Source organism: Saccopteryx bilineata, chromosome 6 (assembly GCF_036850765.1).
Source record: "Saccopteryx bilineata isolate mSacBil1 chromosome 6, mSacBil1_pri_phased_curated, whole genome shotgun sequence".
Classification (NCBI taxonomy): domain Eukaryota; kingdom Metazoa; phylum Chordata; class Mammalia; order Chiroptera; family Emballonuridae; genus Saccopteryx; species Saccopteryx bilineata.
In genome coordinates this window covers 104,944,026-104,961,494 of record NC_089495.1, presented here as the reverse complement: position 1 = coordinate 104,961,494, position 17,469 = coordinate 104,944,026, and the positions used below count along the sequence as shown (strand labels likewise).

The 17,469-nt window shown below is 41.9% G+C and overlaps 1 protein-coding gene across 1 annotated transcript in view; it reads left to right on the top strand.

Annotated features, from left to right (window-relative positions):
- The window catches only part of ERICH6B (glutamate rich 6B), a 62,402-nt gene that overhangs the window by 27,847 nt on the left and 17,086 nt on the right, over positions 1-17,469 (top strand). The window contains 4 exon segments of the mRNA XM_066235653.1: positions 12,241-12,377; positions 14,996-15,136; positions 15,915-16,092; positions 16,224-16,349. Coding sequence (XP_066091750.1) covers positions 12,241-12,377; positions 14,996-15,136; positions 15,915-16,092; positions 16,224-16,349 — 582 coding nt within the window.

Below are 17,469 nucleotides of genomic sequence, written 5' to 3'. Positions count from 1 at the left end.
GGAAGTGCTGCTGGTGGGAATGCAGACTGGTGCAACCACTGTGGAAAACAGTATGGAGATTCCTCAAAAAATTAAAAATCAAAATGCCTTTTGACCCAGCTATCCCACTTTTAGGAATATACCCCAAGAACACCATAGCACTGTTTCAAAAGGAGAAATGCACCCCCGTGTTTATGGCAGCATTGTTCACAATAGCGAAAATCTGGAAAGTGTCCGTCAGTGGACGAGTGGATTAAAAAGCTGTGGTACATATATACAATGGAATAGTATGGGGCCTTTAAACTTTTTAAGAGTTTATCTGAGCATGCATCAGTTGGAACTGGTCACCATCAAACCAGAAGTGGTTAAGAATGCTCCACAGACAAAAGCTTAGGAGATACTTTTATAAAGAAAAGGCAGAAGCATAACAAAGCTAGCTGGCTTCAAGTTAACTGGCTGCTTGTGATTGGTTGTCCTTAGGTTTTGATTTTGTGACTCTGAGGCTCTGACAGGCTCAGATTAGGGTCTGTTTCTGAAGGCCACCACAGCCTTAGAGCTACCTCAGGCTAATGGCCTCCTTGTTTAATTACACATTTGCCATTAGAAGCAAATTATTCTTTTAATATTTTTTATTTATTCATTTTAGAGAGGGGAGAGAGAGAGAGAGCAAGAGAGAGAGAGAGAAGGGGGAGGAGCAGGAAGCATCAACTCCCATATGTGCCTTGACCAGGCAAACCCAGGGCTTTAAACTGACGACCTCAGCATTTCCAGGTCAATGCTTTATCCACTGTGTCACCACAGGTCAGGCTTCCTTGTTTAATTAAACACCAGTAATGGGTCAAAGAGCAGAACAGAGGCTGGGAATCAGACAAGATGGGCCTGAGGCATCCTGGCTTTCTCTACAATCTAGAAAAACTGGTCAAACACAAGGTTCATTCTTATATCTGTCTCAACTCACTGGTAACTCTAAACACATTAGTCTTCTGCTTACTTTCTTTTCTTTTTTTTTTTTTTTAGTGTGAGAGAGAGACAGGGACAGACAGACAGAGATGAGAAGCATCAACTTATAGTTGTGGCATCTTAGTTGTTCATTGCTTGCTTTCTTGTCTGTGCCTTGATGAGGGGGGGAGCTCCAGCTGAGCCAGTGACCCCTTGCTCAAGCCAGTGACCTTGGGTTCAAGCCAGCAACCCAGTGACCTTTGGGCTCAAAACAATGAATGTCTATGATCCCACATACAAGCTAGCAATCCCATGCTCAAGCCAGTGTTGGGCAAATGAGTTTGTATAATCTGTATTTTCTGGGTTTTCTCACTCTTATTGTTAAAAATGGCCACTGCTCACGTGATGATGCTCTCACATGATACGGCTGATTGCCTTTATGCTTGGGAAGGAACTCGGTTATGTTAATGTGTGCTAGGGGAGGGCTTTTGCACCAGAAACTTTTTAAAGGAGGAACTAGGAAGCCATTTGGGGGAGAGAGAGACCACGTGGTGGCATAGGAGGCAGGGAGCCAAGACAGAGGCCTGCAGAGAGAAGGAGATGGGGAATAAAGGTGAATAAGACTGGTGGGGGAGAGAGAGACAAGATGGCGCTGGAGTAGGCGGATATAAACCAAAGTGGATTACAAACTAATTTTAAGAACTATCATCTGGAAAAACCAACTTTGGACTAAACTAAGAGAACTCTTCAACCGAGGAATACTAAAGAAGCCACACCAAGACTGGTAGGAAAAGTGGAAACGTGGAAAGGGCTGCCCAGCTCCCTGACCAAACGGCAGCTGGGAGAGACTCACATGGCGGGAAGTGAGTTTAGCAGAGAGGGGAGGGTCCTGAGCCCCAGGAACAAAGCCCCAGCCTGCAGTCCCAGAGCCTAGAAGAGGCATATGGACAGTATTTAGGTGGAAACAAGACAGGATACTGTTTGTGAGAAAGAGTTCTCAGACCCAGGATTTCTCAGACTCAGGATTCTTCTTAAAGGGACTGCACAGAACACCTCTCTCACAACCACTCAGGGAGAGAGGAGAGGACCGGAGTAACAGGAAGAGAGTGTAATCTAGGAAGCACAGAGAGAATCATTTTGAGAGACAGCCACCCTAACCCCTGGGACGAGTCACTCCTCAAATCTGAAGTGAATATCTCCCCCGGAAACAGCAATATCAGCAAAGGGAAGCAGGACACCAGCCAAACAAGCTTTCCCGCAGCACTAAGAGCAGAGTCGCTTAGAAGGAGGGAGCTTTCGGGTCTACAATAGTTACTCTTAGGGTCGGAACTGCAGCACCCGCAACCCACACAGCTGAGGACTCGCCCAGAGGGCGGATTGTGGCAGGATGTGGAAGCACGGTTTTGTCAGCAGGGGCAGAAGCTGGCTGGCCACCACTGGGCTCAGGTGTGAGCTCAGTCTTGCCTGGCTAGGGAGGAAGGGGCGTGCAAAAGCAGTCAAGCCCAGCTGACTGCAGCTTGCAATCCAGCCTGCGGGAGAAGGGCAGGAACCCCAGAAGGGGTGGAGAAGAGCCCTTGGGCAAGGGTGCAGGAGCACAGCCTTGCCCCACCCACAGAACTGAGGCTTGTGGCCTGACTTGGGAGCCGGCTCCTCCCAGGGGGGTAGAGCCAAAACCCAGAACAGGCAGAGTCCCACTACTGAGCATGGGCACGCATTCCCACCTGGCCTGTGGAGAGAAGGCTAGCAGCCATTCCACAAGTGGGCTCCTCCTGCAAGGGCCAGGTGAAAACCTGGAAACAGACGGAGACCCGCAGCTGAGCAAAGGTGCTCCTCCCCACTGCCCTCAGGGCCGAGCATAACGCCACCCACAGGGGCGGGGCAAAGGCCAAGGCCACCAAGGCTTGTACAGCCAAACATGTGATCACAGCCACTCCCCATGAAGGGGAGGTGGAAACTACAGTAACAGCCCCAGTGGGCAGGCACTGGCAAAGCCCAAACCCATAAGCCCTAGGCAGCAACAGAAGAGGGGGTGGCAGGCCTGCAGACAGACCATACCTAGGGAACAGAGGCCATACCCAGTGGACTCCAGAGGCCAAAACCTTCTTTACACAGAGAAAATGAGAAGGCAGAGAAATGCAACACAAATGAATTAAGAAATCCCCAGAAAAGGACCTGAATGAATCAGATATAACCAAATTACCAGATGCAGAGTTTAAAATAATGATTGTTAGGATGCTAAAAGATATAAAAACAACAATAGATGGTAATTACAAACACCTAAATAAAGAGATAGCAAATATAAAAAAGGACATTGAAATAATAAAAAAGAATCAGTCAGAAATGACAAATATAATATCTGAAATAAAGAACACAATGGAAGGAATTAAAAGCAGGATGTATGAAGTGGAGAATCAAATCAGCAAGTTAAAGGACACAATAAATAAAGGCACCAAAGCAGAGCAGAAAAAAGACTCAAAAAGTCTGAGAAAACTCTAAGAGAGCTCTGTGACAGCATGAAGAGAAATAACATCCGCATCATAAGGGTTCCTGAAGAAGAAGAGAAAGAACAAGGGATAGAGACTTTGTTCAAGCATATCATAGCTGAAAACTTCCCTCAATTAAGGCAGGAAAACATCTCACATCTTCAAGAAGCACAGAGAACTCCATTAAAGAGAAACCCAAAGAAACCAACACCAAGACACATCATAATTAAAATACCAAAGCAAAGTGATAAAGAGAAAATATTAAAAGCTACTAGAGAAAAAAAGACTATCACCTACAAAGGAGCCCCCATAAGGATGACATTCGACTTCTCAACAGAAACACTTGAGGCCAGAAGGAAATGGCAAGAAATATTGAAAGTAATGCAGAACAAGAGCCTACAGCCAAGACTACTTTATCCAGCAAGGCTATCATTTAAAATTGAAGAAGAAATAAAAAGCTTTCCAGACAAAAAAAAAAAAAACTCAAGGAATTCCCTACAACCAAACCAAGGCTGCAAGAAATGCTAAAGGACCTGTTGTAAACAGAGTAAAGGAGAAAAAAAATATAGCAAAAGAGGAATACAGTTTTAAAGAATAAAATGGCAATAAAAAATTACATATCAATAATAACCTTAAATGTAAATGGATTAAATGATCCGATCAAAACATAGGGTAGCTGCGTGGATAAGAAAACAGGACCCATACATATGCTGTCTACAAGAGACACATCTAAAATCAAAAGATGCACATAGACTGAAGATAAAAGGATGAAAAAAAAATTTTATGAAAATGAAAATGAAAAAAAAGCTAGGGTAGTAATACTTATGTCAGACAAAATGGACTTCAAAACAAAGACTATATAGTAAGAGATAAAGGTCACTACATAATGATAAAGGGAGCAATCCAAAAGGAAGACATAACCATTATAAATATCTACGCACCTAATACAGGAGCACCTAAATATATAAAGCAGACTTTGATGGATTTAAAGGGCGAGATCAACAGCAATACTATAATAGTAGGGGATTTCAATACCCCACTAACATCACTAGATAGATCCTCAAGAAAGAAAATTAATAAGGAAACAGCAGACTTAAAGGCACACTAGATCAACTCGATTTAATAGATATCTTCAGAACCTTTCACCCTAAAGCATCAGAATATACATTCTTTTCAAGTGCTTATGGTACATTCTCTAGAATAGACCACATGTTAGGGCACAAAAGCAGTCTCAACAAATTTAAGAAGATTAAAATCATATCGAGCACTTTCTCTGATCACAATGGCATTAACTAGAAATCAACCACAATAGAAAAACTGAAAAATACTCAAACACTTGAAAACTAAATAGCATGTTTTAAATAATGAATGGGTAAACAATGAGATCAAAGAAGAAATTTAAAAATTCCTAGAAACAAACAATAATGAGCATACATCAACTCAAAATTTATGGGACACAGCAAAAGCAGTCCTGAGAGGGAAGTTCATAGCATTACAGGCATACCTCAAGAAGCTAGAAAAAGCTCAAATAAACAACTTGACCCTACATCTAAAAGAACTAGAAAAAGAACAGCAAGTAAAGCCCAGAGGTAGTAGAAGGAAGAATATAATAAAGATCAGAGCAGAAATAAATGACATAGAGGCTAAAGAAACAATACAGAGGATCAATGAAACCAGGAGCTGGTTCTTTGAAAAGGTAAACAAGATCGATGAACCTTTAACCAGACTCAGCAAGAAAAAAAGAGAGAGGAATCAAATAAATAAAATCAGAAACGAGAGTGGAGAAATAACATCTGACACAATAGAAATACAAAATATTGTAAGAAAATACTATGAAGAACTGTATGCTAAAAAACTAGACAACCTAGATGAAATGGACAAATTCCTTGAAACATATAATCTTCCAAAAATTAATCTGGAAGAATCAGAAAACCTAAACAGACCAATTACAACAAATGAGATTGAAACAGTCATCAAAAAACTCCCAAAAAAGAAAAGTCTTGGGGCTGATGGCTTCAAAAGTGAATTCTACCAAATATTCAAAGAAGAACTAACTCCTTTCCTTCTCAAGCTATTTCAAAAAATTCAAGAGGAAGGAAGACTTCCAAACTCCTTTTATGAGGCAAGCATAATTCTGATTTCAAAACCAGGCAAAGACAATACAAAAAAAGAAAACTATAGGCCAATATCCCTGATGAATTTAGATGCTAAAATTCTCAACAAAATATTAGCAAACTGGATCCAGCAATATATGAAAAAAATCATACATCATGATCAAGTGGGATTTATTCTTGGGAGGCAAGGCTGGTACAATATTCTCAAATCAATCAATGTGATTCATCACATAAACAAAAGGAAGGAGAAAAACCACATGATAATTTCAATAGATGCAGAAAAAGCATTTGATAAAATCCAGCACCCATTCATGATCAAAACTCTCAGCAAAGTGAGAATTCAGAAAACATACCTCAACATGATAAAGGCCATCTATGACAAACCCACAGCCAACATCATTCTCAATTGGCAAAAATTAAAAGCAATCCCCTTGAGATCAGGAACAAGGCAGGGGTTCCCCCTTTTACCACTCTTATTCAACATAGTTCTGGAAGTCCTAGCCACAGCAATCAGACAAGAAAAAGAAATAAAAGGCATCCAAATTGGAAAAGAAGAAGTAAAACTATCATTATTTGTAGATGATATGATATTGTATATAGAAAACCCTAAAGTCTCAGTCAAAAAACTACTAGACCTGATAAATAAATTTAGCAAGGTGGCAGGATATAAAATTAATATTCAGAAATCAGAGGCATTTTTATACACTAACAATGAACTGTCAGAAAGAGAAATTAAGGAAGCAATCCCCTTTACCATTGCAACCAAAAAAATAAAGTACCTAGGAATAAATTTAACCAGGGAGATTAAAGACTTGTACTTGGAAAATTATAACACATTGATAAAAGAAATTAGGGAAGATACAAACAAATAAAAGCATATACCATGCTCATGGTTAGGAAGAATAAACATCATTAAAATGTCTATATTACCCAAAACAATCTATAAATTCAATGCAATACCAATTAAAATACCAATGACTTACTTTAAAGATATAGAACACATATTCCAAAACTTTATATGGAACCAAAAGAGAACGCGATTAGCCTCAGCAATCTTGAAAAGGAAGAATAAAGTGGGAGGTATCACACTTCCGGATATCAAGTTATACTACAAGGCCATTGTACTCAAAACAGCCTGGTACTGGCATAAGAACAGGCATATAGATCAATGGAACAGAACAGAGAACCCAGAAATAAACCCACAGCTCTATGGACAACTGATATTTGACAAAGGAGGTAAGGAAATACAATGGAGTAAAGTCAGCCTCTTTAACAAATGGTGTTGGGAAAATTGGACAGCTACCTGCAAAAAAAGAAAACTAGATCACCAACTTACACCATTCACAAAAAAAAACTCAAAATGGATAAAAGACTTAAATGTAAGCTGTAAAACCATAAGCATCTTAGAAGAAAACATAGGCAGTAAGCTCTCTGACATCTCTCACAGCAATATATTTGCCGATTTGTCTCTACAGGCAAGTGAAATAAAAGACAGGATAAACAAATGGGACTATATCAAACTAAAAAGCTTCTGCACAGCTAAAGACAATAAAAACAGAATAAAAAGACAAACTACACAATGGGAGAATATATTTGACAATACGTCTGACAAAAAGTTAATAACCAAAATTTATAAAGAACTTGTAAAACTCAATACCAGGAAGACAAACAATCCAATAAAAAATGGGCAAAAGAAATGAATAGACACTTCTCCAAAGAGGACATACAGATGGCCAATAGGCATATGAAAAAATGCTCAACATCACTAATCATTAGAGAAATGCAAATTAAAACCACAATGAGATATCACCTCACACCAGTCAGAATGGCACTCATCAACAAAACAACACAGAATAAGTGCTGGTGAGGATGTGGAGAAAAGAGAACCCTCTTGCACTGCTGGTGGGAATGCAGACTGGTACATCCACTGTGGAAAACTGTATGAAGATTCCTCAAGAAATTAAAAATCGAACTGCCTTTTGACCCAGCTATACCACTGTTAGGAATATACCCCAAGAACACCATAGCACTGTTTGAAAAGAAGAAATGCACCCCCATGTTTATGGCAGCATTGTTCACAATAGCAAAGATCTGGAAACAGCCCAAGTGTCCATCAGAGGACGAGTGGATTGAAAAGCTTTGGTACACATATACTATGGAATACTACTCAGCCATAAGAAATGATGACATCGGATCATTTACAACAACATGGATGGACCTTGATAACATTATACTGAGTGAAATAAGTAAATCAGAAAAAACTGAGAGCTATATGATTCCATACATAGGTGGGACATAAAAATGAGACTCAGAGACATGGACAAGAGTGTGGGGGTTACAGGATGGGGAGGAGGAGAGGGAGTGGGTTGGTGGAGGGGAGGGGTACAAAGAAAACCAGTTAGAAGGTGACGGAGGACAATTTTATCAAGTCACCCCACTAAAATAAATTAAAAAAAAAAAAAAGAATTTGTCTCACGGCTAGTTCAGGCAGTTAGAAGAATAGTATAAGGATGCTAATTCCATTTCTCAGGCCACATTCTGCAAAAGGGGCCCCAAGAAAATTGGTGATTTGGCTCCTCTGATTTTGCCAATTGGATTTTAAAAAATAGGTCAGGAACGCCCTGAAATGGAACTAACAATACATGGGCATAAATTTAAAGGATTTTAGATACTGGAGCTGATGTATCTGTTATTGCTAACCTACATTGGCCTCCTTCCTGGCCCACTCATGCAGCAGCCACAGAATTACAAGGTATAGGGCAGAGTAAATCCCCTCAAAAAAGTTCTAGTTTTCTACATTGGGAAGATTAAGAAGGTCATTCTGGATTTTTTTTAAGCTTTATGTGCTCCCTGGATGGCCAGTTAATTTGTGGGGTAGAAATGTTTTGAAAAATATGGGAGTGTTGCTTGTCAGTCCTAATGGTTTAGTCAGTACTCAGATGCTTGATCGGGGATTTCAAAGACTTTTATGTCAACATAGAGCTCCATGTGTTATAGGACATACTCAAGCTCACTCCATGCTCCCTGGAGCTTTAGCACAAGAGAATGCTCTTGTTGATCAAGCTACCCAAAAGAAAATTATTTGGAGCAACCATAACAGATCGAGCAATTCAGTCTCATACTATTCATCACCATAACGCTGCAGCCCTGTGTAACCATTTTTAATTTTCTCGGGAAGCAGCACGGCAGATTGGGAAATCCTGTCCAAGGGGTCCTATACTACAATCTGTCCCCTCATTGGGAGTTAACCCTCAAGGACCCCTACCAGGACAACCTTGGCAAATGGATGTTACTCATGTACCTTCATTTGGCAAACAGTCCTATGTCCATGTTACAGTGGATACCTATTCTGGATTTATAGTAACCTCTGTCAGAACAAGAGAGGCTGCTAAGCATGTTATAGCTCATTGTCTGTATGAATTTTTCTATTATTGGATTTCCTAAACTGGTTAAACTGACAATGCTCCTGCATATGTAGCAAAAGCATTTATTGTATTTTGTCAAATCTTTTGAATTATGGGTATTTCTTACAATCTTTTTTTTTTTTTTTACAGGGACAGAGAGAGGAATAGATAGGGACACACAGACAGGAACGGAGAGAGATGAGAAACATCAATCATCAGTTTTTCATTGCGACATCGTAGTTGTTCATTGATTGCTTTCTCATATGTGCCTTGACTGCAGGCCTTCAGCAGACTGAGTAACCCCTTGCTCGAGCCAGTGACCTTGGGTCCATGCTAGTGAGCTTTTCTTTTTTGCTCAAGCCAGATGAGCCCGCGCTCAAGCAGGCAACCCTAGAGTCTCGAACCTGGGTCCTTCCGCATCCCAGTCCGACGCTCTATCCACTGCGCCACTGCCTGGTCAGGCATTTCTTACAATCTTTAAAGTCAAGGTATTATTAAAGTATACCCAGAAAATATTTTAAGGTCAATTTAAAAAAACTTAAAAGAGGGGAGTCATATCCTGGAACTCCTACGGGTCTACCATATCATGCTTTTTACTTAAAAATTTAAAAATTTTTTTTGAATGCTGATGAACAGGAGATGCCAAATCCTTTTCTCCTGCAAACTTCTACCTTCTTTTATTTGACCCAGCTAATAACACTGTTTTGTCTTTTTCCAAATAGCTCCAGATATACGGAAAAGGTTTATATAGGCAAATGGGGATCCTCAAACCCCTCAGCAAGATCTTCTGAGCATGGCTTTTAAGATACCAAGAGGCAGAAAAAGCCCAACAGAGATCAGGTGAACAACCAGCTTTTAGGATACACCCTTAAAGACTCCAGCACCCCAAAGGGGTCTCATAGGATGCCATCCTGTCCTGCTTCAATAGTAGAAAGGAAGGTCATTGAGCTAAAGCCTGCCAGACTTACATGCCTTTGCTGTGAGGAAACAGGGACATTGGAAGGTAGGCTTCCCCCTCGCTCCTCTAAGGGAGGGTTCAGTCTCTTTCAGACCTGCTCCAGCCACCTATGACCTAACCTTGCCCAGAATGCTGGGGTTTACCACTGAAGGCTGAAGGTGCCCAGGGCCATCGGCCCCATCTATGACACTGTGGACGAGCCTAGGGTATTTCTGTTAAGATGCAGGTAAACTGATCTCATTTGCACAAGGGCCACTTAACTATGTCTTGCCTGAATAGTCAGGTTTCTTATTCTTCCCTCGAAGATCTCTGTTGTGGGTGTTGATAGTCCTATTTTCTGCTGCTTTGTTTAATATATAGTGTTTCCTTTATTCCTCCTACCTCAATGCCCCACTCATATTTCAGGCTGGGACCTATTCCTAATTTAGAGCTCTCTTCCCCCCTTTTGCCAACTTGTATTATGAATTTACCTTTGCCACTCAGCTTAGTGTATCCCAAGGTTCTCTTTACCACGCCACAGTCGCAGAGCTCCAGGGAAAAGCAACCTGGTCTCATCTCTCCAGGCAGAGGAGAACAGAAGCTCCATCTCCACACATGCTGCAGATTGCTTTTCCAGTCTACCTGAATCATTACCAGCTAGAAGCAGCAGTCATTGAGACTTGGACATGAGCTATAAAGTATAGAATTGTGACAATTTCAGTGCCATGCGGACTTTTTCTGGATGTGGAATTTTCCTGGACTCCTGCTTCTTGTGACAGCTCCTAACAGACTGAACTGGGGTTGTGTTGCATTTGAGGGATTTGGAATGGTGTTGGTGCCAACTTGGACTTGATGAACATGTTAAGGACACTACTCTTTGTAGTGTCCACAATACTACAGATTCTTGCTGTATTGGCCAAGAGTTTGCTTAAAGGCTTTAATCACTGTAAAAAAAAAAAGAAGACTGAATGGAGAGGATGTGGCACATGTACACCGTGGTGTACTGTTCAGCCATAAGAAATGATGACATCGGATCATTTACAACAAAATGGTGGGATCTTGATAAAATTGTACGGAGTGAGGTGGGTGGGTCAGAAAAAAACAGGAACTGCAGGATTCCATACATTGGTGGGACATAAGGACAAGACTAAAAGACATGGACGGGAGTGTGGTGGTTACGGGGGGGGGGGGAGAGGGAGAAGGAGGGGGAGGGCACAAAGAAAACTAGATAGAAGGTGACAGAGGACAATCTGACTTTGGGTGATGGGTATGCAACATAATTGAATGACAAAATAACCTGGACATGTTTTCTTTGAATATATGTACCCTGATTTATTGATGTCACCCCATTAAAATTAATAAAAACTTATTTATAAAAAAATATTAAATAATATCTGACAAAAACAATAAAACTGATATTTAAGATAAAAAAAAAACTGGTGGGGGCCTTTGATTCTAGGAAAACTCGGATGTGTCAGTAGCTTTGTGAGCACTGAATGAGTGGGTTTTGGAGCCCAGTGTGTTTGTGTTTACTCGCTTGCCCAGTGCAAGCTAGGAATAAAGGAATGGCCCACCAGTTCTTGGCTCTGCAGTTTCATTACCGTCTGCCTGAATCAAATGCAAACCTGCAAAAGCCAGGTGGCTGTGATGGTGGTCACAGCTACTGGTCCTATACCGGCAACCATGGAGTTTCGAACCTGGGTACTCAGTGTCCCAGGCTGACGCTCTATCCACGGCAACCTCAGCCTGTAGGCATGCAGGGCAACATGAGAGATTTGTGTATTTCCCCAACAGCAAGCCAACTTCCAAAACTCATGAGAATCCACCTATGGGTCAGTGCTGGTTAGTCTCATGGACTTAGAATAGAATGACTGATTTTATAAAACAAAAAAAGGCAGTGTGTAATGTCATTACTTTAGAAGAATCATTAAACACAGAATTATCTACTACAATGATGTTCCAGGTGCTACACTGCTTTCCTGAGGACATTCTTCACATTGAAATAAATAAGCAACCTCTGGGAGGTTGGCCGTTTCTGCAACTCAGAAAATCTGTTAAGCTCTTAATGCATGAAAGCATTTTTACTTTCTATAGCCATCTCCACATTTGGAAAAAGAGTGTAATTTTATACTCTCAAAAGATTTCTTGGTATGCTGCTGTTAAAAAATAATCTTGAAGGAATTAGGAAGTGAGTAGACGATATGATAAGAATGAAAACGTTCTTTAAAACAAATCTTGTTAGCCACCCTACTGTTCCCACTCTTCGTGGCTTTTGAATAATATGTTGAAATCTCACCTGGTACCTTTGGGAGTAAGAAAAGTAATTAATTAGTAAGTCATTAATTCCCATTTTCTGGATATTATATTCTGTGTTTCTCTTGTAGCTTTTTGATAGCTCCTGTCAATCAGTATTCAGTGCCATTATCAAAGAAATGGCCACTCACCATGAACTAAAAGAGAATGTTAACATTCCCCTGACTGGCCATCTGGAGACTGAAACCTAAAGGAAGCTGAGAATTCTGTAAGTGACTGAAGAGATGGAGATATTGGTCGGTGGGTTCAGGTAGGGCAGAGGTAGCAGTAGAGAAAGTGTAAATTGGGTCAGCAGAGGAAAGAGGAAGGCCAGGGCCAGGCAGGTCCCCTGAGCCAAAGAGCAGGCACAAGCAAGGCACAAGGGCAAGGAAATTGACGAGCATGGGAGATCCCGGATAGGATCAGAGGCCAGCAATGGCAGAGGCTGCAAATTCAGGGCAAGAAAAGTCTTGTGGGGCCATGAACTTGTACAAAAGTCTGGGAAGCAAGGCTCAGAACCCTGGGTCTTCTAAAAGAGCAGTCAGAGGGGGAATCAAGGTCCTGGGTATCCACCCAAGAAATTCCCTAGCCTTATCCCAGACTAAGCTAATGCTTTCTCGTGCTCCTGGAGTGGGGAAGTCAAGCGCTTCACTGACCTGGGAGGAATGGCCAGAGTCTGTATTTGAAGTGGAGAATGACAAGGTTATTGCAGACTGTGACTGGCACTAAACCTTTCTGGTTGGCATGACCCCAGTCACAAAATGTTCCAGAACCCCATTTATATATCTACTCTGTGCTGCATTTCCATTCATCCAGCTGTCCAAAACCTTGGTGAGCAAGATGCATTATTTGGCCTCCCATGAGTCTATCACAAAACTCAGGCAGTGGCACAGGCACACAAGGATGGGGTGTGCTGAATAATCTCCTTGGTGAGTTGAGTCTTTTACGGAAATCAGGGAGACTGGCTGCCAGCAACTTCAGCTGTGGGCTCAGTAGCATCCAGAGGCCAGAGAGTCCTAAGGTTTCTCTAGGAAAGGGGAAGGCAAACATCCAAGCTTTCAGATCCTTCTACAGCTGCCAAATGAATTCTGGGAAGCATCCCAGTAAGTTATTCTGCCTTGTAGATGACATGTCTCTCCCCCACTCCTTCCCATTTAAGCCTGTTACCGAGGCTCATACTAACCTGATTGCAATCAACACCTACTTCCTGAACATCTATCTATTCAGTGCTGGTCTGTGTGCCCATCTTTAGAGTAGAGTCCCTGTCATTGAGGGGCTGCCTGGTAAGGTTCCACTAGCTTGCAGAGGTAGGCAAAAAGCCAACGGGAGAGACCTTCCCAAAAGGGCGTTGGGCGCCTCTGGCAGGGCCCCTCACTGCAGTTTTAACCCTCGCATATATCTGGCATCCTCTCTTGGCCTGTGGGGCAGGCCTCTCACCCTTTCACAGGTAATGGTAGGCTAGGTAACTGCTTCCCTTCATTCAAAGTGCTAGAACATGAAACAAATAACATTTGGTACAAATGAGCCATGCAGAGTTCATACTCAAGTTTTGTGATCACTTCCAAAGCACGGACAGGAAACTGTGGCTCTCTGCCAGGTGAACAACATCAGCCCTTTTTATCAAAGGGTATTTTCTTCCCAGGGCTTGAATTATTACACTCCCTGTAAGGAATCTGAACTGAGAACATAAAACCTGTCATGTCCAAGGCCTTCTTCTCAGATATAAGTAAGCTAGGAAGCTCACTCTTTCTGGCACATTCCCTTCCGAAGTGCTCTGACCTGAGCATCAGGAAACACGACTACCCATGGAGACCACCTTTACTTGGAAGGACAACAGTCCAAGCCACTGTGATGCCAGGATGACTTGCTTTGTATATTGATGTGAGAGGGTGTTAAGAGCTTGTGTGCTTTAAAAAGCTGTGCCTTAGTGTGGCTTTCATGGTATTCTAAACGGGATTATTGAAAATGTTCCTACTAAATGCAAAGGGGTTTCAGATGGTTCTGTCCAGTCCACAAACAATGCTGGTTTTCCAGGCTATTTGCAAGTGTAACCCTTATTGGGATACGTAACAAGTCATAGAAAAGTCAAGCTGCGTGAGCTAAATTCATAGAGCCAGCCCTGCATCTGGAGTTTTCAGACCTGTCCTAGCCCACAAGATGACTCTCATTAAATTAACTTTAAAAGTTTGGAGGTCAGCCCAGGTGTCAAGGTTGAAGGCCAGTTAGAGGCCAGGGGGGGGGTCCTAAGTCAATAGCAGGTGCTTTATTCCTGAGCTCTGACCCAAAGAGAAGGTGGTTCTGAAAGAGCCATCAGCCCAACTGTCCACTTATGGAAAGGACCCAGCAGGTTCTTGCACTGTCTACAGTGTAGACTCTACATGGTGTAGCATGACATCTAAACATGAATTTAGCCTGACCGGGCGGTGACGCAGTGGATAGAGCATCGGACTGGGATGTAGAAGACCCAGGTTCAAGACCCCGAGGTCACCAGCTTGAGTGGTTTGAACAAAGCTCACCAGCTTGGACCCAAGGTCACTGGCTCATCTGGTTTGAACAAAGCTCACCAGCTTGGACCCAAGGTCACTGGCTCAAGCAAGGGGTTACTTGGTCTACTGTAGCCACATGGTCAAGGCACATATGAGAAAGCAATCAATGAACAACTAAGGTCTTACAATGAAAAACTGATAATTGATGCTTCTCATCTCTCTCCATTCCTGTCTGTCTGTCCCTATCTAGCTCTCTCTCTGACTCTCTTTCTGTCCCTGTAAAATAAATAAATAAATAAACAAACAAACAAACAAACATGAATTTAGTCTCAGCTTTTAAAGGTAATTCACTTTTTTTTAGGTTGAAGACCGATTTAGAACATTACAAGGAAACAATTCAATGGATTATAAAGAAACGTGAACGTAAAACCTGTTCTACCATCTTCCATCGTGACTGGCTCTCCTGTGTGCATCCCACTGCCTCTTACCTTCTGCCATGTTCGTAAAGGAGGCAGAAATTCCTGTGCCCTTACTTACGCACCTGCTCGTCTAGTAAGGGCTTAGCTGCCAGGGATCAAATATGGAGCAAGATGGATAAAGTCACAGATCTCAACAGGATCATGCTTTGGTGTTGGATGGGGGTGTCGTGGGAATGTGAAGATAGACAAGAAAGCAGTGTCAGTTTGCAAATTGGAGCTTTCTGGGTGAAATTAGAAACTGGCCCCAGTACACAGAAGGCAGGAGGAGACTGAAGAAAGAGGCAGACCACTTCAGATTGCTGGAAGTCGTGTTCAGTAAACAAGGGAATTTACTTGCAAGGCTTGTATTAGGCAGCAGTAAGATGATTAGATCTCGGCATCCACCCATGAATCTTGAAATTTGTACAGTGGTACCTTGAAATACGAGCAGACCAACATACAAATTTTTAAGATACGAGCTGAGACTCAGTCCGTATTTTTATTCGAGATCTGAGTGAAATTCCGAGATACGAGTCGTGATTTGGGAAGCTGCCACTAGTTGGTGCATGGGTCCAATATCAGCAGCACAACACCAGCATCTCATTATTTCTCACATGTTACCCACAGAATGAAGTCAAATCTCGTGCGCTGTACTCATTCTTGCATCATTTTTGCATTTTTTACTAACTTTTTTTGTGTGCCATCATGGGGCCAAAGAAAGTGAGTGTAAAGGACAGAGGTGAGAAGAAGAGAATGATGTCAATAGAAGCAAGAAATAATAGAAACACATGAGAGTGGTGTACCAGTGATTGAACTGGCCAGGCTGTACGACCGCAATACATCTACAATTTGTACCATCCTTAAACAAAAGGATGCCATCAAAAGTGCAAATCCAGCAAAAAGAACTACAATTCTGACCCAGTTAAGCGCAAATATCCATGAAGAAATGAAGAAGCTTTTGCTGGTGTGGGTGAAAGAGAAAGAGCTGGCAGGAGATACAGTGACGGAGACTGTAATATGTGAAAAGGCACGTATTATTTACGGTGACTTGAAGAAGAAAAAATATCAACCTCAAAAGAGGCAGCAGAAGATATGTTTAAGGCAAGTCATGGCTGGTTTGGAAATTTCAAGAAGAGATCTGGCATTCACTCGGTGGTAAGGCATGGTGAATCTGCGAGTGCTGACGTTGAGGCAGCTGAGGAGTACATCGCGCGTTTTGCTGCGCTTATCACAAAGGAAGGCTACATCCCCCAGCAGGTATTCAACTGTGACAAAACAGGATTGTTTCGGAAAAAAATGCCTTAGAAGACTTTCATCACCGCAGAGGAGAAGAAGCTGCCAGGCCATAAACCCATGAAGGACCGTCTGACCCTTGCATTGTGTGCAAATGCTAGTGGTGACTGTAAAGTAAAGCCACTGCTAGTGTATCATTCTGAAAATCCTTGAGCCTTTAAGACTCACAAGATTCTTAAAGAAAAACTGCAGGTTATGTGGCACGCCAGTGCTAGGGCATGGGTTATGCAACAATTTTTTATTGAATGGGTAAATCTTGTCTTTGGTCCTGCAGTGAAGAAATATCTTCAAGAAAATAAACTCCTGATGAAAGCATTACTAATCCTTGAAAATGCTCCAGCCCACCCACCTGGTCTTGAAGATGACATTCTCAATGAGTTCAAATTCATGAAAGTCCTCTACCTCCCACCCAGCATGACTTCAATCTTGCAACCTATGGATCAGTAGGTCATTTCTAACTTTAAAAAGCTTTACACAAAGCACTTGTTCCACTGCTGCTTTGAGGTAACTGAGAATACAAATCTAACTCTTCAAGAGTTTTGGAAAGATCACTACAACATTGTGATATGTTTACGCATTATTGACTTGGCATGACAAGAGGTTACAAGAAGAACCTTGAACTCAGCATGGAAAAAGTTATGGCCTGATGTTGTTGCAGACAGGGACTTTGAAGGATTCGAACCAGAGACCAAGACCAAGGTAGAAGCGTTGGAGGAGATTGTGTCCCTCGGAAAGTCAATGGGTCTGGAGGTAGATGAGGGTGACGTAAATGAGCTTGTCGAGGAACATGAGAAGGAACTCTCAACGAGGAGTTGAAGGAGCTTCTGCAAGAGATTAGTAGTGAGGAGGAGATAGAGTCGGAGGAAGTGATTTCTACAAGTGAAACTAAAGACGTGCTGGCAATGTGGGAGAAGCTTTCAAGTTTCATTGAAAAGAAACACTCAGAAAAAGTTTCAACTGATTCTGCTTCAGCACTTTTTAATGACACTTGTTTGTCACATTTCCGTAACATTTTAAAAGGCAGGCAAAAGCAAACCTCTTTGGATAGATTTTTATTCAAAAGTCCTGCAAGTGAAAGTGCCAA